Source organism: Salminus brasiliensis, chromosome 3 (assembly GCF_030463535.1).
Source record: "Salminus brasiliensis chromosome 3, fSalBra1.hap2, whole genome shotgun sequence".
In the NCBI taxonomy this organism is placed as follows: Eukaryota; Metazoa; Chordata; class Actinopteri; order Characiformes; family Bryconidae; genus Salminus; species Salminus brasiliensis.
In genome coordinates, this window is record NC_132880.1 from 12,731,141 (window position 1) to 12,758,189 (window position 27,049).

Consider the following 27,049-nt stretch of genomic DNA (forward strand, 5'->3'; position numbering starts at 1 on the left):
GCGACGGGGAAAGAGTGGCACGGAGTGAGTGGAAAAAAGAAAAATTCTGTGAAGGAGGAAAAAAAAACGCCCCAGACTGTGTTTTTTTTTCCCTCCCTCGCTCTCTCTTCGGACATGGTATGTTTTGACTGTGAGAATGACGTGGACGTGTTGAATATGCAACATTGCAAGCCGACTACACTAATTAGTAATTTACCGAGTGGGCTCCCGGGGTAGCGCTCCCAGGCAGCTCTCCTCCATCGGCACGACGCGCCTCTCAAATTCTCTTCGCCTCGGCTCTTTGAAGATAAGTGAGCTGCTCTCGGACCGAGGCGGCGTTTTTCACCGGGCTGGAGCCGTGAGCTGCAGCCACGAAGCGAGGAGGGGAACGGTAGGGGGCCGAGCCGAGCAGAGCGAGTGAGAGTGTGGAAAGGCGAGGAGCGGAGTGAAAGTAGAAAAGTTTAGCAAGGAGTTTGCGGCGAACGCGTTCAAGCACGCCAAGAGGAAAAACGAGAGAGGAGGCTATCCGCTTCCCCGCTCAACTGACTGACTTGCTTCAAGTTAGCAAGCGAGCTAACGAAATAGCTACTACCGACATGAAGACCCCGGGGGATTCGGGTAAGTTTATAACAACAATGAATAAGCCACTAGCGGGCTAGCTAACTCATCAGAACTAAGTTGTGAAGTGAGTTGGATTAGTTAGTCATCGGTTCAGTTTTGTTTTTTTTCGTTGATTTAACATTATATTAAATGCATTAACAGGAGTAGTTCGAGCTAATGAACAGGCTTTTCAGTGGCTTGCCAGGTAGGCAGCTAGCGTTAACTAATCGCTAGCTAAGTTGGCTAGCTAACTTAACGACAATTAGAGTAATCTTTATAGCTTTACAACATGCATACTTTCGGTGTATTGTTAGAAGGTTAGCTGGGTAACGTCATCGGTGTAAGATGATTAAATTAGAAATTAATAAATAAATAAATAATAGTTTGGCCGAGACAAGTGAGCTAGCTAACCTTACTTTACGCCAGGAAAGCATAAGCTAAGTCAGCTAGCTAGCTTAAGCAGAGTTTGCACTCGATCAAAGCTATTTTATGGCGCATTTGTCGAGATTTGCAACTGGTCTGAGGGTAATCATCCAAGTTTAACGTTTTTGTTTTAGTGAACAGTAATCACACCGTCATGTTACAGTGTTATTGGAGAGAGTGCAGTGTTTGCGTTGAAATGGAACCGACGGAGTTGTTCGCTGGGGCGCCCAAGTTTTGACTAGCTAACTAACTTTCGGCCCCCTTCGTTCTGTTCTCCCCAGCTGACTAGCTAATCCTCATTGAGTAGCTAGGTGGCTAACAGCTAGCGTACATATGCATAATCTTACATGACGCCTGATGACTTTCAATTAGTTAGTTAGTTATACGTATTTAGTTTTACCATAGCACTGAATCGGTTCAGGCCGAGGCAAATGTTGAGGAATGAACGCGTGGTGTTTGTAACCGGCAATTGTGACCCATTTATGGCATCCACCATTTGCTGGTGTTCCTGCCAGCCATTTGGCTGGAGAAAGTTGCACTGCAGAACTAGCTAGGCAAGCTCATAACCCCCAAAACGCGTCTTTGTTTGGTTGTACGGTGTCTATTGATGACCTAGCAATATTGCGTTAGACGTCATGCTTCAGGATCGGATACATTATTCTGCCTTTGTAAACATTGCTTAGATTTTCGAAACAGTATCGGCAGTCTGAACTCTGTTTAGCTAACGTTAGCACTGCTGTCCCAAATCAGAAATGTGATCTAGGAGTAACGTTAGCTGGCTGGTAGAAGCTCCCAAGTTCTCCGTCGTGAGAGCAACTCCGGTCTCTCTCTGTCTCTTCGTCAAATTAGCAAGTGGTTTTCGCAGTTAGTGATTTTACAGCTCGCCAATGGGGAGGGGGGGAGGCAGCACACAATGGCAATTAGAACTGTGATACAGCTCTCTGTCAAGCTTAGCTTTGCGGAAGATCTTATATTGGTTTTAGTTTACCTTGGATAAATGTACTCGGAGTACAAGTTTTGAATAAGAGTTTGATGTTTGTGATTTAATGGCGCTCAGTCGGAGTTCACCTGTGCTTCTGTTTAGTGTGTGTGTGTGTCTCTGCGCGCGCGCGCTCGCTCGCTCGTGAGAGAGAGAGAATGCTGAAGTCCGAGCATTGTGTCCTGAGGTATGCGCTCGGTGGAATTAGAGGGAGGGAAGTGTTCAAAGCTCGGATACTGTTCCTGTTCAGGGGAAGTTTGGCGATGTGGGCTGCTTTATGAGCTTGTTGCTCTTCTTGTATGATGAAAAAAGAATTCCTCAGACAGTGAAGTCATGTTCTCATGCTTTAAACCATTAGCTGATTTCTTCCATTCCCCACCCCCCTCATCTGGTGGTCCATAACCCTGGCATGAAGTAACCCTTTTTATAGTACGGTAGGAGGGCTCCGTTTGGTGCGTCGTGGCTCTTTCAGTGTAGGTGAGCAGAGGTGGGCACAACAACTCGAGTCTGCCTAGGTGGTTTAAGAAAAAAAAAAAGTGACTGTTATTGCAACAAAAATCCATTTATGCGAATGAAATGCAGCGAGTCAGAAGCAAGATGTGCATGAGTGGATTTTCAGTTCCAACTTAAAACGAATTAAGGCTGAATTTGACCATAATGTGATGTATTAAATTAAACCAGCATTAAAATAAATCTGCACATAATGTTTTAGGTTGAACGAACTACTTCTGAACGACCCCCCCCCCATCAGATCAAATGATCTGAATCAGATCAAATTACAGGCATAGCCCTATAACTTTAAGGAATTGTAATCCTGCCCTGTAATGCTTACTTTGAATTTAGTTATTGTTGATGTGTTTTTTAGGCAAAACCCCAATATTAATTTGGAGAGTAGTTATTTGGGGGAGCAGAGAAGAGCAATAAGCGAATGATCTGTCAGTCAAGTCTCTGCCCTATCTGCTTATGAGCAGGGACTCTGAAATCTCTCTTCCTGCTAATTCTTGCTTGGGTACCCAAAGGGTTAATTACGGCAGATGTAAAGCACTGAAACGGCTATTTTACTATAGTCCCTGCTACTGTTCTGAGTACCGCTTGCACAAAACTCCAGTCTTATTTCCTCAGCTGGCCTGTATGTTAATATATTTGGGTTTTGGGTTGGTTACAACATAGCTGGTTGTTCAGCCAGTTGAACTCAAGTGGAAAATACTATGACATTTTATTTTACCAACTTTTGTTAACATATAAGAGCTCATTATTAACTTGAACTTTTTTGGTGCAATACTTTAGGAAGAATTGGCCTTGGAGTCAGCAGTATTTGAAAGTCCACTTAGTCCTTGACTATTTACAATTTTAAACGTAATATCTGTCCATCTGTCTAGCAGGCCAGGGGTGTCCCAGTTTGATATTTTTCCCCCCACTTGCTTTACTCATTATATCAACAATACTTCACATGTGAGGCAGCACATCTGGAAATGGGCATGTTGTTGTCTCTTCCAGCATGTGAAGTGGAAGGACACATATGGGCAATTAGCCAGCATTTAGGAAAGCCAGCCGTGGGTGCTGTTAGCTTCAAAGGAACGCTCTGGCTGCATGGAACTGGGTGGAGGTGTTAGTGGGCTATTCAGCTTTCCAGGTATGATTCAGTGTTCTACAGACAAGAAAGTGCCGCAGGTGTTTTAAGACACAGGTATGTCAGGCTTTATAGAAATTAAAATGGCCCCTTGCGAGATGGATAGTTCTGAGAATTTTTAACCATGTTAGTCAGCAGTATAATAATGTAGTGACTATAAAATGTTGGACAGAAATTCAATTTGATTTTCTCCTTGATACATTTAATTCATTACTTTAATTTGCATCTAATAAAGATATCATTGCTGTCAAGCAAAATAAATAGTATCTTCAAAATGGCAGCTTTGCAGGAGGAGCAAAACCCGTTCTAGCTGTCAATGGAAATCTGTGTAAACATTTTATTTTAGGTCATTTTGGAGCATGTCTAATGGTCCATTAATTTTACACAATGTAAGGAACAGCTGTCAGATTCACATTGTCAGAAAGTGAAAATTTCATTTCAATATTTAAGAATTGGAGGTACTAGGGTTTTGTGGGCTGGTGGATGTTTGCAAATTTTAGTTTTTTCAAAACTCTTATTAAAGGCAAAAAATTTTTTTGTAAATAGTGCCATGTTCAAGTGCATTTACCAGTCTTTGTGTGTGAGATGTAGTGGGGGCTGTAGCACATCAGATTTTTTTTTACTTTCAAATGAGTGGTGTTTTGTCTTGAATTCATTTTTATTGACTTTAAAATTTTATCTGTACAAAAATAATTAAAATGCCCATGAAAAATGCCATTTTGCCATATCTCACACTCTTGCATGTACATGATCTTTTAAAGTCTTTCTGCATACTTGCCAAATGCCTCCTTTGCAGTGCCTCCAGCAAAATGGACTAAAATGTGCTTTAACGAAGACTTAAGCATGCTGACAGTATTCCACAGGCATGTCATTATCAGAGTTACCTGTTTGTCCACTGTAACTGCAGAGACACCCATGTAGTAGGGCTTTTTATTGGCCAGTGTGCTGCATAAGTCTTGCTGGATTGGCTTCCTGTTTGACCCATAGTGATGCACAGGAAGCAGGTTTTTCCTGGAAACGACAGAGAGATGAGAGATCAGTGACAAACACAACACATGGTGACGCTCAGGTAATGTGAGCTAACCAAAACCACATGCCAGAGTGTACTGCTGACACAATGTCAGTCCAAAGAGAGAGAGAGCGAGCGAGAGAGAGAGACAGACACACACACGTTGGCTGAAAATGTTCTCATCATGTGAAGGTGTAACGAGAATATCAGTCAACTGGAACCAAACTGTAGGGGTTTATGGGGCTGATAAGAACTCAGGACTGCTATCTCTGAACACCTCTTGGCACAAGTTTCCCTCTGAAACTTTGCACATTGATGCTGTCATTTACCCCTAACCCCTCACCCCGCCCCTTTCTGTCTTACTGGGCAATATTGTTTAAACCACGTTTCAGTACTGCACATTTATGACATTAAGGCTATGCAACAATATATAATCTTCATTTAAAGAAATTTGGGGGTGGGGTGGGGTGTGTAATAATTTCATACACTCAGTTCAGTTAAGCAGGACTAATTCCCATTGTGATGAAATCTGCAGTTTAGTCTTTTAGAAGTATAGAAGGTACCCACAGTGTTATCAAACACAAGTAATTTATCATGAGAATGATACATTTCACTTTTGCATAGCCTTTTATGTGATTGAAATATCTCTATTTTGTAAATATGACTCATTTTTGTTTTTCCAAATTCTACATCGATCACACTTGTAATTCTGATTGTAATCTAGGATTTAGTCTACATTTGATTAGTCTAGGATGGGGCTTTGAATTTCAAAGACCCTGCTTTGTCTTTGCTGGCATAGTTTGTTGGTAAGATGAGCTGAATGCACAGGTTCCTCTGCCTCATCTGGCTGAAGGATAGAGGTTTCTCTGGCTGTGGTTTCTGCGTGACCGAGGCTGCTGGAGTGTTGTGTCTACTGAAAGCCATGGTTTGGTGGGAACTCTGAGGTTTTGTCGAGGCTGTGTCTGTCAGTGCTCGCCCTATGTGTCTGTGGCTTAAACTTTCGCGTGTGTGTGTGTGTGTGTGTGTGTGTGTGTGTGTGTGTGTGTGTGTGTGTGTGTGTGTGTGTGTGTGTGAGCACGCAAGTTGTGTAATTTTGTGACATTTTCAAAAGCATCTCCTTAGAGCCGGTGCCCAGACTGAGGGTGAGACAGGAGTAAGTTGTTGTCTTTGAAGTCTTGGAGAGGGCTTGTAAATTTGTCTCTGGTTTTGACATAGCTGCAAACACAGAAGACAGAAGAGTCTTATTGCTTTAAAGAATATATGTAACCCAAAATGCTAATCTAACATGTTAAATAAACAAAATGGCAAGCACTGGTTAGATTCACGTGTTATCCGTAAAGCTATTCTACTTATGCTAACTATTATTTTTAGTTCCCTGCAACTTAAATGTTTTTAAGTGAAATATTTCTGTACAAAATCTGTTTTAGATTTTATCTGAAACTACATACATGTCTCACTGTGGTGTAAACCATGGCCTCAAGTAAACAAACGCTTACCGAGGATCAAAATCTTGTGTGACACCCAAAATCTTATTGTCACTTAAGATGTTTAGTCACCCTGGCATGCTGTTGCACCCATAATTTGGTTGTAAGGAACACAAAGAGCCTGGGTTTGTATGGGTTAGTCTGCAACACACTCACACACAGTTTATTAGGGGGCCCAGACCCCCCACATTCCACTTTAATGGCTGGTGTCTGCATTGCATTACACACACACACACACACACACACACACTCCTATGAAGATGGAAGCACTTACTTTTCTAATTCTCACACTCGTGCTCAATCTCCATCTCTTGGGTTGCCATCTTTGTGGTGACGCCACTTTGACTCGCTCCCTCTTTTATTTTTACTCAGCCAATTTATTTTTGCAGGCAGATCTAGTGTTAGCACAGCAGGACTGGGATTGATGGGCCTGTGTGTGGTGTTTTGAGGCACTAGAGAGAAGGCTGTCCACGGTATGCTTTGTCTTAAGAGTGCATTTTCAAAGCCATGCAGGTACTTGGGTTCCTCCTGATCTGACTCAGAGCTTTCAGTCTGAAGGTGAGAGTGCTCTCAGAACTCATCAGTGGATTTCCGATTCTGTGTAGGCCACTACACTTCACGATGGAACTTTCAGCCACTCTTGCAGAACAGTGGAAATGAAGCTATTAAAAGATGAGTTTATTTGAGAATTGCAGCTTTTCTGTGGGCTATCGCCAGTATGAGGTCCCTAGGTGATTTCCAGTCCTGTTAATTTGGTTGTTTGACGTGGGCCAGTGCTTGGTGCTAAGCTGTTGTATAGGGTTCATTTGACCTCATTCTGATCTGGTTGAAAGCGGGTGGTGCTGTGAATGACATGTGGCTGTGCATAGTTTGAGGAGGCCTGGTGTCTGTGTGCTAACGGAAAGCTCGTAAATGAAAGGACCATTTACAGTTAAGGGAGAGGAATTGGCTGGCGCTGTAGTCTCTGCCTGTGGTGGGAGAGAAATCTGGGAGCGACCATGGAGACAGCGTTCTAATCCCACAGCTGGAGCCAGTGCATGTGTCGTCAGCCGCTCTGTCTGTGTGTGCGCACGCCTGGAGCAAAATGAAAGTAAAGATGGAGTCTTGAGACCAAACCACAACATAGAACTTGAAAAGAAGCAATCTATCGCCTTCTCTCCTTCTCACATGTTCTCTCTCCATTCTCTCTTTTTCCACTTACTCTGCTTCTGAATCCTTCCATCTTCATTACTTGGCATTATTTCCTTCTTTAAATTAATCTCTCTCTCTCTCTCTCTCTCTCTCTCTCTCTCTCTCTCTCTCTCTCTCTCTCTCTCTCACTCTCTCACACACATTCACATTTATTTTGTGACCCCATTTAAGAGCTTTATGGAGAGTTAAAAACAAAAGGAAACCAGTCAATTGAGAGAAAGCAAATGGAAGTTTAATTTAAGTTAATTTAATGGTCAAATGTTTAGATTAATAACCAGAGCTTTCTGCCTTGGCTTGGAGAACCTTTTCCTACAGACTGATCAGACTTTCTGTCTCCTTTCACTCCTTTTTGACATTTACGTCTGCCCATGTCTTTAACACACCCATCAACCAAGTCATTCTAAATGAATGCCCATGGCCCAGATAACTGTCTCTTGGCCCCCCTTGGGGTTTGATGGGGGCCTGTTGCTGTGCATCACAGCAGGATGTCGGTATCTGAAGGGACCTTGTGGACTGCAGAATATGCTAAGGATAAGGAATGGCAGGATTCACACCAGCCACTTGTCTTTGCTTTCGGTTTTCACTTTTAATTGCAACTTCAGTAAGGTATATAGAGATAAAGGCATATAGGTGAAAATATTTTGGCAACCCCATATGTTTAATTTGCTTAACTTAACAGTATATTTTTGAATTTATTTGCTGTTACATTAAGAAGACCAATGTATTTATATCTCCTCTTTTTTTCAATGTGTTTTTAAACTTGACACTCCAGTACCAACTGTTCAGACCAACACCAAATTACACCATTTTTATTTATTTATTTTCTTTTTTATATAAATAGCTCTTCCTGACTGGATAAAATGGCTCAGCAGAAATCAAATGTTTCTGGGTGGAATCATAGAACTGAAGCCATAAATGTAGGTTATTTTAACATGACAGAGAAGAACATAAGTCTGAACCCACAACAGGGAGGAAAATCTAGTCAGATTGCTACATTCAGTAAGGGCTGAAAAAGTGAGGGCAGCAAGACTGGCCAAGACAGTAGATTATATATACATGTTTATTGCTCACAAAACCACTTTGGCAGTCTTTATTACTACAGTAAGTGTTGCTGTTTTAAGCAGGTCTGGAGACACACTCTGTCCAGCCTATGTATAATCTGACATAGGCAGGGCAGTGATGGTTTAAATTAGACTCCTGGGATGAGGTTATAGTGCCAAGGACAGAAGGCTTAGCTTGACCCTAAACCAGGTTCAACCTGGCTGACCTCCCCCTGCCCTCCGACGGAGAATCAGAAACTGAGTTTAGTTGTTCAGTGCTGTCAAGTTTGTAAAAAATGAAGATTAGCAGTATGTTGGCCATTACATATTCTATTTGTGTACTCGTAACTTTTCACATGTATGGACAATTAACATTTCTAAAGGCTGTCCCTACCTGATACTTGGTTTACAGTTTTTTTTAATTGTCCATTTCATTCAGGACAATAGTGTGTCGGTCCTGTTTTCAATCGAAGAAATTTCAAGATTTTGACTCTTTTCTTCCAGAAGAATCTGTTGTGGTATGAAAATATCATTGGTCAGTTCTTGAACTTGTTTTCAGCAGAATATTTAGCTCTGATGAGATACAAATAGCATTAATATTTATTGGGAAGATGTGGAGCTCTGGCACGCAGCCATTGAATCTAATGGCTTTTGTTCAGTAGCATGAGTGAGGGCTCTCCACGTACGTCAAGATCTGTACGAGATATGTGAACAACTGTTAAACATGTTCAGAGAAAACTAACAATTATATATATTTACAAATTGTAACGGTCAAGAACTTGCACAGTGAGCCAGTGATGTCAGAAATTGCTGTTGCTGACCTGCTCTACTCATTATCACGTAAGTGGGAATTGTAAAGGGAAACAGTGTTCCAAGAAAGAGGAGAAGAATTTTAAAGTAAAAAAAAGGCAGTACAACTTAATAAATGTGTAGTTAGTTTTTTTTTAGTATTCACTATTCATTTTGACTTTGGTTAGACTTAATAAATAACTAATGTCTGTTCTTTGTATTTAGTCATGTGTTTCATTGATCTGGTAAGTTCCTGTAGTATTGAAGTACTTCCAGTAGATGTAGCAGTACTGTAAACAAAGTACCTTGAATTAGGACTGGTCTGAATCATTTAAAATGTAAGTACTCACTTGTGGCATTGGCTTTATTTTTGCCTTTTTAGAATTTGAAGTTAGCTTATAGGACCTGTTTTGTTCCTGTTGCCAGAAGTTAAATACAAACTCAGTTTGAAAACTAAAGTCTTTAGGCAAAATTGGAAGACTTCAATCAAGATTGTAAAAACCAAACCTATACATGCCTGTACTGATGTACTAAAGATGATGAGATTATGGGTGCACAATGGAGTTACAAAAGTTCTTACTTTTGAATTATATATATATATATATATATATATATATATATATATATATATATATATATATATATATATTTATATTTATATTGTACAGCACATGGTGTTGGGATGAATGTACTTGAATGTTGGTGGGTGCTGGTAATGAACATGTCAATGTGTTGTGGACCTGCGCAGGCCTGTTAGTGGAGTTGTTTGGCAGGCTACAGTTGCAGGCTGCTCCTCATGCTCGGCAGTCCTCACATTGCAGGAAAATTGGCCCAGAAACGCACCCTGCCTGACCATCTATGGTTGATTTAATCATAGCTCTGCGAGGAACTCCCCTGTGACGCGTCTGGTTTCTGTCTGGGCAGAGTTGGCTGTCGCACCATGGCGTCCCGGACATCTGGAGAACCGTCTCCGCCATAGCTTGCCGGTAACTGGAGTTTTTGTTTCGCTGGTGCTGACATGAAGATTGTAGATCTGAAAATAACTGCTCCTAGATGTTTAGTTTATGCAGCAACAGTTGTAAGAGTAGTCGGCATAGACCCGCTCCTTAGTGACTGTGCTTTAGACACAAGACACTCTTCTGCTTCGTCTTGGGTGGGTAATGCTCTTGTGGTATGACATAATTGCTGAATCGACCTGCTGTAGGGACCAGGTTATTCGCAGACTCCTTTGTTTCCCTCTTGCCTTAGGCCTTTCACGCTGGCATAAAATGTTCCTGAACAGCTTTGCCCATGCTCAAGATCAAGCACATTAGATCAGGCAACACATGGTCAGTGTTGTGACTGGGATGTAGCTTGGCTTGCCAGCAAGTACTGCACACCTTTTTTTTCACAAACTTTTGTACTCTCAAGTCAGTGTAGTCTACCGCTGTAATACAAACTTATACAAACTTTCCTCAGCACTTTCCATAAAACAAGACCATCGGCCTCTTTCTGGAAAAAAAGGGTGTTTGTATTTTATACTGCATTATATATTTAAAAACTAAATATGTTTGATTAGTTTTTTTTTTGTAGGTTAAAGTGTAGTTTGACTGTCTGCTTTTATACATATTAAATAAAAACTACAGTTTAAAGCTGCTATAGGTGATTTATCTATAGAAACCAGTAAGTAATACTGACGGGTAAAATGGTTCATTATACTGTTAAATTCCTCCTGCGTTTTACATCTCATAATATCGCTTTGCAACTCAAGATTACAATCATCTGGAGTTGCAGAGCGCTTAACCAGTGCGGCTCTGTGAGACCCCTCACCAACAGCACACAAGTGGAGCTTTTCTAACAATTCGCTCTCTGTTTAATTTCTCTCTCTTTGTCTCACTACACATGCACCTGGGCAAGGGTGTTAAACACTGGTGAACTGACAGGGGTGATCTGAACACACTACAATAATGTTTAAAAAAACTAAAGGGATTCTAGGGTAAATCTACACTCTAGAGTTCAGTGTTCATGAATGATTAAATTATGTTGAAAAGAGATTAAACAATTAACTGGTAATGCTGGCCTTACTGCATCTCTTTAGGCAGTCATGTCTGTTTTGCACAATAGAAATATTTGGTATGCTCTTCAGTTGTTGTGTATTAGTTGCACGTGTATTAGGTTTGAAGAAGTCAATGTATTGGTCAGTTGTCGAAGTAGCTCTTAAGTATACTGTGATGAATGTTTGCCCATTCTGCCTATCACTAGGAGAACTAAGGGGTATGGGAATGATTTAACAACAATTTTAGTAATTTAACATACATTTTTACATTCTGCATCACCTGTAAAACTCATTTCATGCAAAGATTAAATAAAACAATAAATGACTATGAAATACAGACTCCCCACACACACCTGAGTGCATGTTCAAATGAGCGCACATGCATCATGTTAGGGATGTGAGGTGGGTAGTTGAGCCAGACCTGTCCCTTTTATTCACTCTGTTTTAGTAGTCCTGTGGCCTTTACAGAGTAGTTTTTTTGCAGTGTTTTATTTATTGACCAGGATGTAGAGTGTATTTTAAGAAGCATAACAATGTTTATAAAATCTACTGCTTTAATCCAGCAACACATCCCAGAAGCTGCCCTTGTTCCCTGTGTTCACACACAGATGATATTCTCAATCTCGTTGTGCCTGCTCTTATTACCCCACAAGTGCACTGTTTCATAGTCTCAGACTGGCCACTCTGGCACTGTTATTGGAAATTGGAGACTCGCCCACAGCATATCTGCATGCTTGCTCCAGTTGGCATCATGGTGGGCTCTTGAGCACATCAAGGTAGGTGTGTGTGTGTGTGTGTGTGTGTGTGTGTGTGTGTGTGTGTGTGTGTGTGTGTGTGTACACCAGGCTATTAGGGCTGCAACCCTGGATCTCAGCTGTTGGGCTTGGCAAAGCTAGACACGAATGCACTGTGAACACGCACAGACAGTGTTATGTAAGAGTTTACTGTACAGATCATGTGAGGGCTCAAGGTTGCCGTTATGCACCTGCAACTGACTGCCCGATTCTTTGATCTTCTCCTTTTAACTTGCATTTATCCTCTCCCGCTTCACTTGTTCTTTACCCTCCCTCCTTCTCCTGGTGCTGGAGTTTGTCTTTGTTTTGGGTTTTCTTATTAACTGATTCCTATTTCTGCAGCTGTAGTTAAGCTGCATGTGTGTGTCACAATGTCGGAATACTGTTCAGCCATGGCGTTTAGGACTCCTTAGCACCCAGTAATTCTATTAATGTTATGGTCACAATTGTCATGACACTCTTAAACTTACTGTCTAGATAATTGCTTAGTATAGTATAATACAATATATGTTTAATATAGGTATTTGTCTGGTTTACTTATTATTCATGTTAACCTCAGATAAGACAAACCTACTGTTTTGAGACAAACCCAAAAAGATGGGAGTGAATTACAGTACTGTATTCATGATTCTGTATTCTCATGTTTAAATAAAGAAACATTCTCGATGTGGCACAATGGTCAGTTTTTTTTTAGTGCATTACACCCTTAGTACTTGCATGTTTAATGTTGTTAGTGCAAGAATTCTCTGTCTTTAGTGGTGTTAGTTCAGCTAATTCAAATGAGCACTGTAAAAATGCAACAATTTGAAATTGGCAGCAATTTTAGCACAGATTATAATTATTTATTATCCCCTATCACCATTAATACCAGCGGTCATACCATGGGAGAAATCCTGAAATTGTATTGTATTACATAAACCTTATGTAAAGTACATCCAGTGCTCATCAGGGTAAGTTGTGGCTTTTGGGAAACCTCCACCATAACATTGTAGGAAAAGGTGAGATTTAATTCACTAACTAGTGGCTAGAACTATGGTTTAAAGAGTGTAAGTGAAATCATATCAGACAATTCAGTGACTTATGCAAGTAGTCATTTGTACACAAACATGCAGTCTGCATGCAAAGTGCATAAAATCTTCACTCTCCAAAACTGGGCAGAGAACTTTTGCAGTAAATTGGCACATTGAGGGGGAGCAGCAACAGCAGCTCTTGGCTCTTTGTATTACTCATCCCACACACAGTCCCCCACACTTAGACACACACACCTTACCTTTTTTTCCCCATGCGCCACCATCATTAGCAGATGGAGGCCGACCTTTTCCTCTAGCTAAATATAGACCTTGCAAAGAATGGGAGGAAGGGAGGGAAGTGGGGAATGGATAGAGGGAACACTGAGAGAAAGAGCGAATGAGTGTGGGGCTCTAAACATATTGGAGCCATTAGGTATACACACAAGAGACACACAATGTTGTGTTGTTTTTTTTTCCCCTTTTGCTTTTCCCTCTCTTTCTTGTTGACGTCAGTGTCTCCATAAAGAGCTTTATAGCAAAGCACTGATCACAACAGAATGTAAACATGCACAGGTGTTTTTTTAGCTGAGAAAGAAAATAATTAAATCTGCTCTGTTGACATTTGTTGATATTGAGGTATTTTCCTTTAATGCACCACTATCACAGTTTAAACAAGGTGTGTGTGTGTGTGTGTGTGTGTGTGTGGCTGTGGCAAATATTGACTGTCATACTGCTCTTAATTTTTGGAGTTTCTTAATCCATATTGGCAGCACTTATCACCAGTATGTGTTCAATTGAGTTTGATGAGTAAGCCAGATTAACCCTCCTCCCAATAATTAATACCACTGTAAGAGGCTTTTAACTGTTCCTGTTGAAACAAAATGGCCAAAGCTAGGGCTGAGCAATGTCTTCTACGATTATACTGTGAGTGTGGTTAGTAATCAAATTATGATTTCCTCCATGTTTTATTATTAATTGAGCATAAGTAGTCCTGTTTAGATTCAGTGCTATTTAGGATCAAATCCTCATAGCCATGGTGTTCTTTAATGTATCTATAATGTAATCATGGTGTAGCACTATATGTTTTGCTTGTTACAAATTTAGAGAACAGTAATTTTGTGATTCATATTGGGAATTGTCTATTACGGTGAGACACACTGCCTACTAAAGCTAAACTATGTTTAGGGTAGCCTATGGGCTGCTGTTATTGTAGCCTGTAAGTTATTATGGAAGGTCATTCCTACCACTTAAAAAAGTGTAGTAATAATAATAGTAAGTGAACTGATTGTCTTTCATCTGGAAATTGTATCACTGAACTTCTAAAGTACTTGTCTTAGTAGTGTGCATGTGACCGTTCTTGAAGTGTGTGTGCCTGTGTAAAAAGTCCCCTGTCACAAGCTCCCTGCTGCTAGACTTATGTCAGAAATAATTCCCTTTGTCTGCAGTAACTGGTTATTTCCCAGGCATGGTTCCTTAACAGCTTCATAGTATTAAGTCATCTTGAATGGTGGAGAGAGTTTTAATGTAATGCTTGCGCGGCCATTGGTCACCAGTCTTTAATTTGTGCTCAGAAAGAACCCCTGCTTAACCGACGTTTAAACCTGTCGAAATATTAACTGAAATATATTCATGTCTATACTAAAGAATGTGTTTATGCAGAATGAATCTACATCGAAATACAGAACAAAAAAGGGCCCTTATTTTATTTAAATTCATAAATGATAGGTATACTGAGTAAAAGAGGATACTCCCTTCAAAAGTCAAGCCAGAGTTTATCCTGGTTTTATCCGACGGTTGCGCACTCTTGGTTTGCCAGCTCTCTTCAGTTCTAATTCTACATTTCTTTGGTCTGACAGTGGGTGAGCAGAATGAGTTTGCAGTATTTGATGTTTGCAGTAGCTCTTGTATTGCTGTTATGTTTAAACTGATTCCATTAGCAGTGCCATGGTTGATCAGGGAACCAACAAAAGATTGCATAACCTCTTTTAGAGGCTGTGCATGTGAAGTTTGACACATCCAGAAAAACTCCCACAAAAACCTATCAGACCACTTTGTTTTTAAAATTAATATTTTGGACTTTAAGCACTGTCGCTTTAAAGTTAAACTCAAAATATTAGGTTATCTTTTCAAAAATTACTGCTAGCAACCCAGTCAGACCTTGCTACAGAGGTGTTAAGTCTTCTGGCCCATAGCCCAGTCAAACTCTAACAACTAGAAGTTCTATATACCTTTTATATATATATATATATATATATATATATATATATATATATATATATATATATATATATATAAGACTACAGTGTTTAAGGGAATTGAGACGTTCCATAGATTGATTAAATATTTGATAAATCTAACTAAATGGCTAACATATGCAGTAAGTGGATACAGCTCAGTTGTAGTAATGTGTGAAGTTGATAAATGATACAGAAAGTAAAAGGTGACAGCCTTATTTAATTATTTAGTCAAATTTGTTCAGAAGTGTCTGTTGCAAACAGCACAAGTTTATTGATAGGGTTTTTTTGTGTTAATTGGACAAAGACAGACAAGCTGTGCAAACTAGAACTGCGAGATAAATCCAAATTGAAGTGTCTGAGGCATCCTCACTGTTTTAATGCCATTAATTCTGCTAGTCATAGCTTAGTCAACTGTATGGTTGATCATATCAGTAATTGAGGTTTGCATGGTTTGTATCACATAATTGTGTCAGGGTGTGTGTGGTGTGTTTTTTTGTGTGTGTGTATGTGTTGTCAGGTGGTATGTCAACTCCTGTATACCCAGTGGCGACAGTAACCATCTGAGAACCACTAGTCTCAGTAGAGCCTGAAGGCATCAGGGGATGTACCTGTTATAGCTGTTATTGCACTTTGAGCATGTTTGTGTGCCCTTTCTCTTGCTTTGTGGTCTTGGGCCAAAGCCATGTGTGGTATGGTGTATTGGTTTGTTTGGAATTGCTTCAGAATGGTAGCTTATTAAACTCTTACTCAAAGCCATCTCAAGAGACCCCTGTTCAGCTTGTGCAATTGTGCGATTTGTTGCTGTTTTGTTTTCGTTTGTCAATAACCACCTACCTGCCGATCTTTACTTTCTCACTGATTTTCTTTTAAGCCTTCACTCTCATATCTTTCTCCTTCACACGTCTGCCAAGTTCAGTTTCAATTAATCCGTAAATTCCTAAAATAGCAGTGTCCTGTAGATAGAGCCATGCAGCACGTCTACAAGTTACGTCTGCTACAGGTGCAGAGTTGCAGATCAACCCCCCCCCCATTTTTTTTAACAAACTAATTGGTCGAGGCAACAGAAGACTTTGAAGGCCATTAATGTAAACTAATTGGAAAACATTTGTGTGCTTTGTCAGGCACCAGGTATTTGAGATCTGTATCACTCCAAAAAGTGATAATGGTACGCTTTTAGTTCTCGTTCAAGAGTCTTTTTTTCTGCATTAATTGAATTTTGTTTTGCCTTTTTTTCAGCTACATGTGTATTTATAGAGCTAAAGTGTCTTGTTGCTAGGAGATGGTGTGGGAGCAAGGGAGCAAAAAAGAGAGAGAGAGAAAAGGATGAGAGCGGAGGGAAAAGGTGCACTTCTTGTGAAAGCTGAATGACAAACACTCGCGCATACGCCATGAGTCAGCACTGACGCACGCGCACAGTGGGATGCAGTGTGTTTGTGTGCCCACTCACATGTTCGAGGTCTTGTCCCACACACACTCAACTAGTCATGTATGAGCCCCATCTGTGTGGTGTGACTTGTCTTTTCCCTTTCTCTCAGTTGCAACGAGCAAGAAATTGTACTGTAGTTAAAACTGGATTCACAACTACATCTTTGGTATTGTTTTAATGTTCTTTTCCACAAACCATGGCATCACGTGAAATTACATAGTGCACTGAACTTCAGGAGAGAGTTCTAAATTACAGAGTGGTTAACAGCTTAAGATCTAGAATCACAATCTGCAGTGGTGCAGGACAGTGTTTGGAAACCAGGAACTTCAGTGTGTCTCATTGGTTTGTGCTACAAGCCCCAAGTTTTCTGAATTATATGCTAATGCTTGTGTTTTTACTTTTCTGCACGTACGTAGGATCAACTCTTTAGGCTAAGCATTTCACCAATAATCGTTGTCAGCCTGTTAGCATCAGTACTTGCAGAAGTTTTTCTATACATTTACTAAAGGGCATTTAGCAGAGGCTTTTATACAGAGCGACTTACAAAGAGTAACAGCCTATGGAGGCTCAGTCAGCCTTCTGCACCCTGCTCAGTGTGTCTCTTTGCAGCATGTTTAGGGTTGGCAATGTGTTGGCACTGATGGTAACATCGAGCTGTTCTGCATTATCTAGCTAACACTGCGATTGGCTTTATATGCAGTCAAACTCCAGACACCCTGAAACACCCAGCCTTCAAATCAGCAAAGCACACAGTGTGCCAGGACTTTTTGTTTCTTTCTTATAAGTGTGGGAATTTGGTTTATTTTCAGACCACAAGCCACACATTGAAGTAAGTGATAGGATCTAAGTTTAAGACCCGGTCATTGTTCTCTCTCCCCCCCCCCCCTTCTCTTGCATATTACATAGACCGGGATAAGCATAAAATATGGAATATCATTGCATTGTGAACATTTGTTATTTAATTAACAAGTGGAAAAGTAAGAATCTGTTTCTACAAGTGATGTTTTGATTATGGTGGTTCAGAGATGTGGCCTTGTGTCTGCAAAGGTAGTATACAAATATATAATCACACCACTTTGTGAAGGATAATGTTTTGTTGTTGAATCAGTATGGTGGGGGTGGACTTTTGGAATTGGTTTGCAGTGAACATTCAGTGGTTGTTATGGGTCTTCTAGGCCAAAAACAGCAGACCTTTTTTTTTCTTTTTTTTTTTTTTAATAAATGGATCTCACTTTTTGCGCTGGGCATTACCATGCTTAAACGGGAGAACAACCGCTCCATCTATTGCACACACTTCTCTAGGATAATGTTATGCTAGAGTATTATTTCCCTTCACTGGAACTAATTAGAAGGAATGTCCACATACTTTTGATTACGAAGTTATCTTGCGATCTGTTATCTTGTATCTCCAAAATAGCAAGTTTACAGGAGAAGGTAAAAGCTTAGATTTCAGTGGAAGTCAATGAAAAGCCCCAAGTCATTTGGGAGCTTTTGTACTAGACTATTCATCATGACTTTTTTTTCCCCACAATGTGAAGAACAAAAGGTCAAACATGGAGAATAATTTTATATTTAACATTTCACTGTCTTGCACTTGACCCTGAAGCTTGTCAATGAAAGTTCGTCTTTTGGTGTGCAGTTCTTTTTCAAGGGCTAGGATCCGCTATAGATTTCACCGCAGCAAGGTCTACTTCCTTCAATGCCTTCAGTTGTTTGAAGCAACAAACATCACCTCAGATTAGGAAACATATCTATGATTTTTTTTTTTATTAAGTGTGAGACTTTATCTCTCAGAGCATCACTTCCTATGTAGACATTAGGGAAAAATAATGCTAGTCATTAAATAGACCGGATGTGAGGAGCCAAAAACAAATTAACAATTCACTTTTATGAATCCCAGCTCCTTATTACTGCAATAATAAGCTCATTTGAGATGTGCACATGCCTGCACTCAGCTACAGTGATAAACAATTTTGTGGTTTTGCTGCATCCCTGAGAATGATGCTTATACTTGTTGCTCTTTACGATCCAGATCTATGCCAGCAAATCCTGTAGTGGGATTTTTTTTAATTGAATACTGTATATTTTGTATATCTATATATACAAACACTAGATCTGTAATTCTGCAGCCTATGGCATTGACAATATATGCCTTTTTTGAAGGAAAGCTTACATGTCCATGGCTGTATGCCATGATTAATTATCATCTTAAAAATGCAGTCATCACAAAACATCCTTTCAGCTGATGGAATACAAAAAGTGTCCCAAGTTTCGATATAGTCTTTTAATTGAAGATGACTGTCCTCTCCCCGGTCCCCTTGGTCTACCTGAACACCTCCCTTTTACAACCTTCCCATTTTGTGTGTACTTGGTTTTAGACACAGCTGACTGGGAACAACCAACATCGTTTGCAACATTCCATGATTCTTTACCTTCTTGAAGAAGTTTCATAATTCTCTCCTTTGTTTCTACTGACATCTCTTTTATTGATTTATAATGAAACAATTATATTGATTTTCTTCTTTGTTAATGGCAGAAGGTTGGAATTTTGGCTTTGAGATTTTTTTTTTTTTTTGTGACATGTCACTGTAATGAACTTTTTTTATACAAAATTAAATAATAGAATCACCACTACTGGACAAAGCTGGTTCAATCATTTTTGCCAGGGATTGCATATAGGCACATGAAGTGCCTTTGCTAAAGATGCAGAGGCGCTCCAAGTTAGGTGTGACCTTCCACTTAAAGTATTTAGTCTATTATGAGTTTAGAACACATGCATGCACACGCTCACACACACACACACACACACACACACACACACACACTTCTGTTCTGTTACCTCTGTGTGGGTGTGGGCTTGAGCTTTGTTTTGACTGTAGCCTCAAGGATGCTGAGTCCAAGACCACTTAAGTGGATAAACACATACAGACTTATGTTTGTATTAATCGACCTAAATTGATTTCATCATACACTCTCACAAGTGTCTCAGTTAGTGGAAAAAGACACACAATGGCAATCTTAAGCTACATTTTGGTTAACTTTAGTTTTTTCTTTATAAAAGGAGGTTAAGAAGCAATATATGGTTATATGTGAATGTTGCACATTAGAATATATTGTTAGTATTTTTCTGGCATTCAAAAAGAAATGTCAATGGAAATTTACAAATGTTTTCTGAAATATTTAATTATTGTCTAAGGAAATGAAACCCTGCTACTGCATGTTGGTGGTGCCTGAAAATACTATTGTAACTTGGTGCTAGTCTCTCCTATTCTCTCCTCTTCTAAACCTGACAATAAACAGATGTTGCTAGTCAACAACTTGAGTGCTGATCTTCACTGTTATGAGTGAAGATATTAAATTGGAATCTGAAAGTAAATGATGTACTGTCTGCGTCCAATCTCTTTAAAGCTTAGCATGAGTAGAATGAACAGTGTTTCTGCATAAGGTTGTTTGCTTTGACGTTCCTGTCTGGAAACTTTGGGTTCTCGATAACAGTGGACTTATCTGTTTAACTGTGATCCCATAAATGAGAGATTATTGGTACATTTGACAATTTTAATCTTTCTTGATTAATCAGTTCCATGTACTCATGTTGCCACTTTCGTCTTGTACTTTCCAGGGTTTGCCTTTCCAGAATGGGCCTACAAGCCAGAGTCGAGCCCGGGCTCCAGGCAGATCCAGCTTTGGCATTTCATTCTGGAGCTGCTGAGGAAAGAGGAGTACCACGATGTCATTGCTTGGCAGGGTGACTATGGTGAGTTTGTCATCAAGGACCCAGATGAGGTGGCACGACTATGGGGTGCCCGCAAGTGCAAGCCGCAGATGAACTACGACAAGCTCAGCCGAGCACTCAGGTAATGATGGACCAGATATCTCTGTTACTATTTATCTCTCCATGGGTATTAGGGGTGTAATGGTATGTGTATTTATAATAAACTGTCACAGTCCAGCAAAAACACAGTATGTGCTATCATTGATTTATTCTGAGACTCTTGCTTGACTCTTACTGTTCTCACGTTTGGATTTGAAACAAATAAAAAGATGTGTTTTACTAACATTTAAATTTTTTAAATCATGGTTTATTAGACAAGGCAAATGTCCGGTTCTGCGACATGTGACAGGTCAACCATAATGAATTTACTTCCAGTATCTTTTAGATATAAAACACATGGAAGTGATGCGACAAGTCATCTGGGAGGTTATGCAGTGGGGCTGCAGGTGAAAACACCTTGACACAGTGGGCAACTTGAGCACTCGCTGAGAGGCCAGGTTTAGCATGTGGGCATAGCATTCCACATGTAGCATTAAAGGTACTGTGCATTTATTGCAGACAGCAATAAGCATTTGAGCATTTCATGTGCTGCACACAACTGCTAAACGCACTACAATTACCAGAATGCAATGCATTTTAAAACGTACCCCTGTGCATTCCCAAAACCTTGTTCTGAACGACTAAATACAGACGCAAATCCTTGGGAGGTAAAATTGGGATGGTTTGTTATTCGTTTCAACCCTTCCTAGTTTGGTACAAACTTTAGATCTTGCTTGCTCAATGATGCTTTGGTTAGCAGCGAAGAAAACTCGCTCATCCATCTTGTCTCTGTTAGGTGCACGCCAGGGACTGCACTGTACAGGAGTTTTGCATTTTGTGTTCCGCCAACATTACGTTATCAATTTATAGAACCGATTTGACGTTAGGAGAATCTAGAATTGTCCATGTCCGCATTGAGATTAATCTAAGAATCAAAAACTTCCCCCACACTATGTTCTAAAGCAGTTACGCAGAGAGAAGGCGTGTTTATGCTACGTTTGGTCCATTTAGACGTCTTTGGTCTATGTTGCATTCGTGCTTCAATTCAACCACACCAGTTTGTTTGGAAGTGGTCATCTTTTTTGCTTTGCAGCAGGGTTTGAACTGCACAGAACAGAGCAGACACACCAGCATTCGTTTTAAGCAAACCAAACTTGTTAAGCCTACCACAGCCCAACAGAGCACCAGGAATGGTCATGAGAATGCTTTCAATGGTATAAACTCAAAGAGCACTCTCCACTTGCGGAATGTGAAGCGTTTGTACATGTTACAACAAACATTTCAATAAAAAACTAACTTTCTCCAAGTGATTCTCTTTTTCAGCCAGCATTAACTGTCAGGATGAGTTTTCAGAACATATTTGGTGGTATACCTGTTTACCAGCTACCTTTAACTTGCTGGTGTAACTTGTTCTCTAGTTTGGACCATTTTTTTTTTTAAAGGTACTTATTAATTGTCTCTTACCTCTTACTACCATTCTTTCACATTTTTTTTCTCCCTGTCCACATTCACTGTTTCTTTTTCTATGCCGCAGTCCTTCTGAATGTCTACATGTTATTCAGGTCTTTGCACTAGTCTCCATGGCAACACCAAATGCCCACTCAAACCCGCTGAACCTGTCCTTGCCATCCCATAATAATTAAAATCGCATCAGCGCACTTCCTCTGCTTCAGAGAAGAGAACTCCGTCCCTTTTTCAAAGAGGTGGGAGGGTTGATGGAGTGAGAAGAGCGGGATCCAATGGATCATGAAGAGTATGGTTACGATATTGAGCCGGCAGCTTTTTATCACATGGTATTGGAGGTTGTTAAGCTTCACAGAGGACTAAAAAACAAACCTCCCTCTCTGATGCACATTTCTCATTCTTGTACAAACATGCCTCTAAAAGTGCATTAAACAAGCCACTAATGCTTCTTGAATTATGGCTCCTGTTTTGGTGTATATATTAGCAAAATGTTTCACAAACATCCAAACAGGGCCACTGGGTATGCTCAGTACTTGGTAACACTCCCTTTGGCAAGCTTCACACCTTGTGAACACTTTTTGTAGCCACCTAAGAGTCTTAAGTTTTTGTTTGGGGGGGGGGGGGGGGGGGGGGGGCTTTTGTCCATTCTGCTTTGCAAAAGACTTCTAGTTCTTGATATGTTCTTGATATATACTTGATATGTTTTGGCAAACATTGCAGAAAGATGATATCTTTACTCAGGCTGTGTGCGCACTCCTATACATTTGTGAGTAAATGCAGTACAGCAACACACATGCTTGAGCTCTTTGTCCTTTTCCTTTTTTTTTTTTTTTTTGAAGTGAGTTCAAATGCACTTCAAAGAGTGCATTTCTGTATGCCTCAGCATGTTTGACCATGTGTGTCTGCGTGCACATGCGCACCCTTTACTCTGTTCTCACTCTGTCTGTGAACAGTATGTTCTCTCTGCAATTCTTAACAGTATGAGAATAAATACAAATGCCTCTTAACCATGCACACATGCAGTTCCATGCCATAAGAATGTGTTAACATTAAAGAAATGCCACATGTTCGTTAATTAAATTCGATTTTAAATGTTGAAACACACATTTTGCTTTACTTTAAACTGCCGTTTTTGGATAAATAAGCACTTTTATACTTTAGTGTCCCCTTAATACTGTGCGTCTACTAGTTGCTGTGCGTAGCTGGCAGACAAAAGATGGGAAGAAAATGATCCATTATAGACCTAGACAACAATGTAAAAGGGCAGCAAATTGTGTAGTGTAGCATAAACATTTCCACTTTTTTTTTCTCCCCCTACTACCCCAGCATATTATTTTTGCATGCATCAGTTACAACCCGTGTTTTGATTCTTATATAAATGGCGAGCATGCTGTTTACTTCAGCTCAGTAGGTGGGTCCACTCTCCCTTAGTTAACGTTGAGAGTGCTTCTTTGGGCTTGGAAAAGGACAGCTCAACTTCCTGACTGGCTAATCAAAAAACCTTGTTACTAATTATTATTATAGTTCTTGTGCAGTTGTGCTCCTGGTTTCACTGTTTAATACCCCACATATCAGTATGTCATATGTCTTTCCTGGCTTTTTTTTTTTTTGCTTTGAACATTGGTTAGGTCAAGAGAGTTAAAGCTTACTGAATTTATATGGCCTTCATAGATGTGTAACCATGCCAACACTTCTTCTCCCCAGATACTACTACAACAAAAGGATCCTGCACAAGACCAAGGGGAAGAGATTCACTTACAAATTTAACTTTAACAAGCTGGTGCTGGTCAACTATCCATTCATAGACATGGGATCTGCAGGTAAATTGACTTGTTTGTTAAATCTGGTGTATTTCTTCAATGTCTTTGCAGAAACAAAAATAATTTATGTCCTTTGTAACTATGCATCATATAAAACTGAGTGCCATTTATTATTCTTTCTTATTAGGTTCAGGGGTTCCCCAGAGTGCACCTCCTGTCCCTTCTGGAGTGGGCACCCATTTCCGCTTTCCTCCATCCACACCATCAGATGTGCTCTCCCCCAGTGAGGAGTTGCGCAGTCCAGGTGTCTTTAGTGCTGTAGCACGCCGTATGGCTCGTGGCTCTGTTTCAGACTGCAGTGACGGCACCTCCACCAACTCTGAGCTGGAAGAGGCTGGCGTAGCTGCAGGAGATGACCGCCCGGCTGACCGTGCCTTCAGAAACCTCCTTCACCCTCGCCTCTCCCATGATTCCCTCTTCCGTGTCTATGGTGCCCCTCCCAACCCACCAGGGCTGCCACGCGGAGGCCCCCACGCACCACCGCACAGGGTGCACCCCGAGCCCCTCTCCCCTTTTCCTGTATCTCCTCTCCCAGGTCCTGGAGGTCTGCTGGCCCCGCCTCTCTCCCCAGCCCTGTCAATGACCCCTACTTCACACCTGCCTTACACCCCATCCCCCTCCCTGTCTCCAATGCTGGGCTCTCATTTCTCCTTCAATCCAGAGGACATGAAGCGTTACCTGCAGGCTCACACCCAGAGCGTCTACAACTACCACCTGAGCCCCCGCGCCTTCCTTCACTACCCCAACATTGTCATCCCTCAGCCTCAGCGCCCGGACAAGGGTATAGGAGGCTCAGCAGCGGCAGGTTCACATCTCCCTACCCATCCTCTACACCACCACCAGTCTGAGGACCCTCACCTCTCACCTTTCAAATTCAAGCTGCAGCCTCCACCACTTGGCCGCAAGCAAAGAGAAGGCCCCCTGGCTGCCGGAGCAGGGCATGCCCCTTCAATCACCTCCTCAGGATTAGGATCCTCTTCCGGTCAGGGTTCTAACTGTGCCTCATCTGGACTGGTGAACAGCAGCTCAGGAGGGCCACCAAAAATCAAGGTCTGTATTTCCTAAATCCTCATCAGTGGCCGTTTTAATATAGCATAAGTTAAAAGCGTAAAACTGTAAATGTAAATTAAAATATTATTTTTGATTCACTCCTCCACTCTTATCTAGGTTGAACCCATCTCGGACATTGAATCGGAGGAAGAGGTGGAGGTCACGGATATTAGTGAAGAAGATGATAATTGTGATGTTTTTGGCCCACCCCATTCCAACGGAGGCCCTGTTCCTCCACCCTGCCCTGACGGCATTGTGGATGACGACGAGCTTGAGGAAGACGTCTTCAAGACACCAGCTGCTCCAACTGGTGCTGGCATTGGCCTCACTTTGCTTGGCCTCAAGTCTGAGCCCAGAGAGCTTGGCCTTGGCCAGGTTCCTCCAAGCAGTCCCGGAGGAACACGTTGCATCCCCCTGAAGCTTCGCTTCAAGCGACGTTGGAGCGAGGATCAGCGCATGGAGGCTGAGGCAGAGGAGGCTGAGGACAAGAAGAGCCGCGCTGAGAGGGATGAGCCTATACAAGAGACGGAGCCTAAAAGTGTGGAAGAAAATGGAGAGAGGAAGAGTCCTGTAAGTTTGGCTGCACCCCTGGGCACAGGTCAGAGGAGAGTAAGCTCCGAGCTGCAGAGAGCAACAGCGCAGCTGTCCTTAGAGAACAATGGCTGCTGAGGAGACACAAATGCAAACTTGCAGACAAAGATGGTCACAAGGTCCTGTGATTAGTTTTATGTGACTTGGATAAAAACTAAAATACATTCAGAACCATTGGCTGACAGCAGAACAAATTCACTGGTCAGTCATACCAGTTTTCCAGTTAGAAGTATCATCACACAGTCAAACATGCTAATAGAAACACAGCTTCTCTGACTTTAAGGTGCAGAGACACTACGAATGGCTATAACTGACCCCTCCTCACATTGTTACAAATTCAAAACCCCACCCCAAATCCTTAACTATCTTTTCACAAACCGGATCTGTTTAAATCTCTACCATCCACTTTACTAATAGAACCCACCTTCTTGGTCAAGTTCATGGACATAAAATGGATGTCTTTACTCAAATGCACACCTAAGAGACCCTTTTGTTTGGGACATGGGGACACCCGCATTGCCTTTTAAAACAGATTCAAGAGATATCAGAAGTGCCTGAACTAGTGGTCATTGCACTCATCGACAATATTGAGAACAGTGAATGAAGGAGGGGTGGGCACTCTCCAAACAGATTGAGAAACGGTCTCACCCCAAAGACCCTATCCTTCATACGTGGTATCTGAGGCTGTAGTTGGCGTGACCTCATTTGGAGTTCGACACTCCAGGATCAAGTCACACACAAGGTAATGGGCCACTTTCACAGATATGAACTCGAAAATGGTCCTCCCCAGATAGCATGCAGTTTCTAAACAAACTTTGGGCTCTCATTTTCTGAACCTCTTTTTTTTTTTTTTTTTTTTTTTTTTTTTTTTTTTGGCCTTTGCTTCCAAAACAGGACCTGAATCTTCAGTCACTGCCGTCAGACCTGTTAATGCTAACTGCTAAGCACTGCCTTTTAATGCCCTTTGGGTCCAACAAGGGGTCCAGAAGCCTAGCAAACCACCTTGTGTCCCAGCCCTATTCTGTCAGATCAGCCTCTGTTAAAGGGACCACTTGATCTTCTATCCCAGTTGTACATACATCCCTGATGCAGAAAGAATTTGTAGGCTATGTGTTTCTTACGTTGTTGAAGATGGACATCAACCCCTGGCTGCAAAAAGTATGACTCCTGTATGATGACTGCTTTTTCTCCCAGCTTTCTCCTGTTTTTTTGAGCAATTTTAATACTGAAAGAACCTGTGAAGGGGGGTTCTCTTGAAAGCTGAAGATGGCTTTGTGGTGAATTAAAGGTTTTAGCACATGCTTTCAAAGCTCTTGAAACCCAACACATAAAAAGGAAACACAAGGAGGGTTTGAGAGCTAAAATCTCAGGCATACTTTACTAAGACCTAACCTCAACTATATAGATTCACTTAGAATATTGTCTCTGTATTTCAAAAAGCCTTTTAAAGAACAAAAAGTGAGATTGTGCCTTTTTGTACACAATATAGGAGACTTACTACCCTATGCTTTTGAGTATGCTCCCATAGTAACACACACAGAAGCCTTAGAAACATGACCTCAAACACTGCTATTATGCCTTTGTTTTATATTTTTTTTAGCATAAGAAAATATCCTAAATTAGATTAAAAATAAAAAGCCCATATGTTCTCTATGTATTGAAAATGTTAGTTATATATATTTGATAC

At 40.9% G+C, this 27,049-nt stretch overlaps 1 protein-coding gene across 2 annotated transcripts; it reads left to right on the forward strand.

The window, feature by feature from the left end:
- erf (Ets2 repressor factor) lies at positions 1 to 27,038 on the forward strand. Of its 2 annotated transcripts, XR_011979285.1 has the most exons (6): positions 1 to 597; positions 20,246 to 20,480; positions 23,606 to 23,721; positions 23,849 to 24,771; positions 24,889 to 26,104; positions 26,257 to 27,038. XR_011979285.1 is itself a non-coding variant. In XM_072675526.1 (5 exons), the coding sequence occupies exons 1-5, from the start codon at positions 576 to 578 to the stop codon at positions 25,438 to 25,440; spliced, it is 1,848 nt and encodes a 615-aa protein (XP_072531627.1). In that variant the 5' UTR covers positions 1 to 575; the 3' UTR covers positions 25,441 to 26,186. The 2 variants fall into 2 exon arrangements, 1 of the variants encoding a protein (XP_072531627.1); XM_072675526.1 differs by lacking the exon at positions 26,257 to 27,038 and having other exon boundaries at positions 24,889 to 26,186.
- Positions 27,039 to 27,049: the final 11 nt, after the last annotated feature.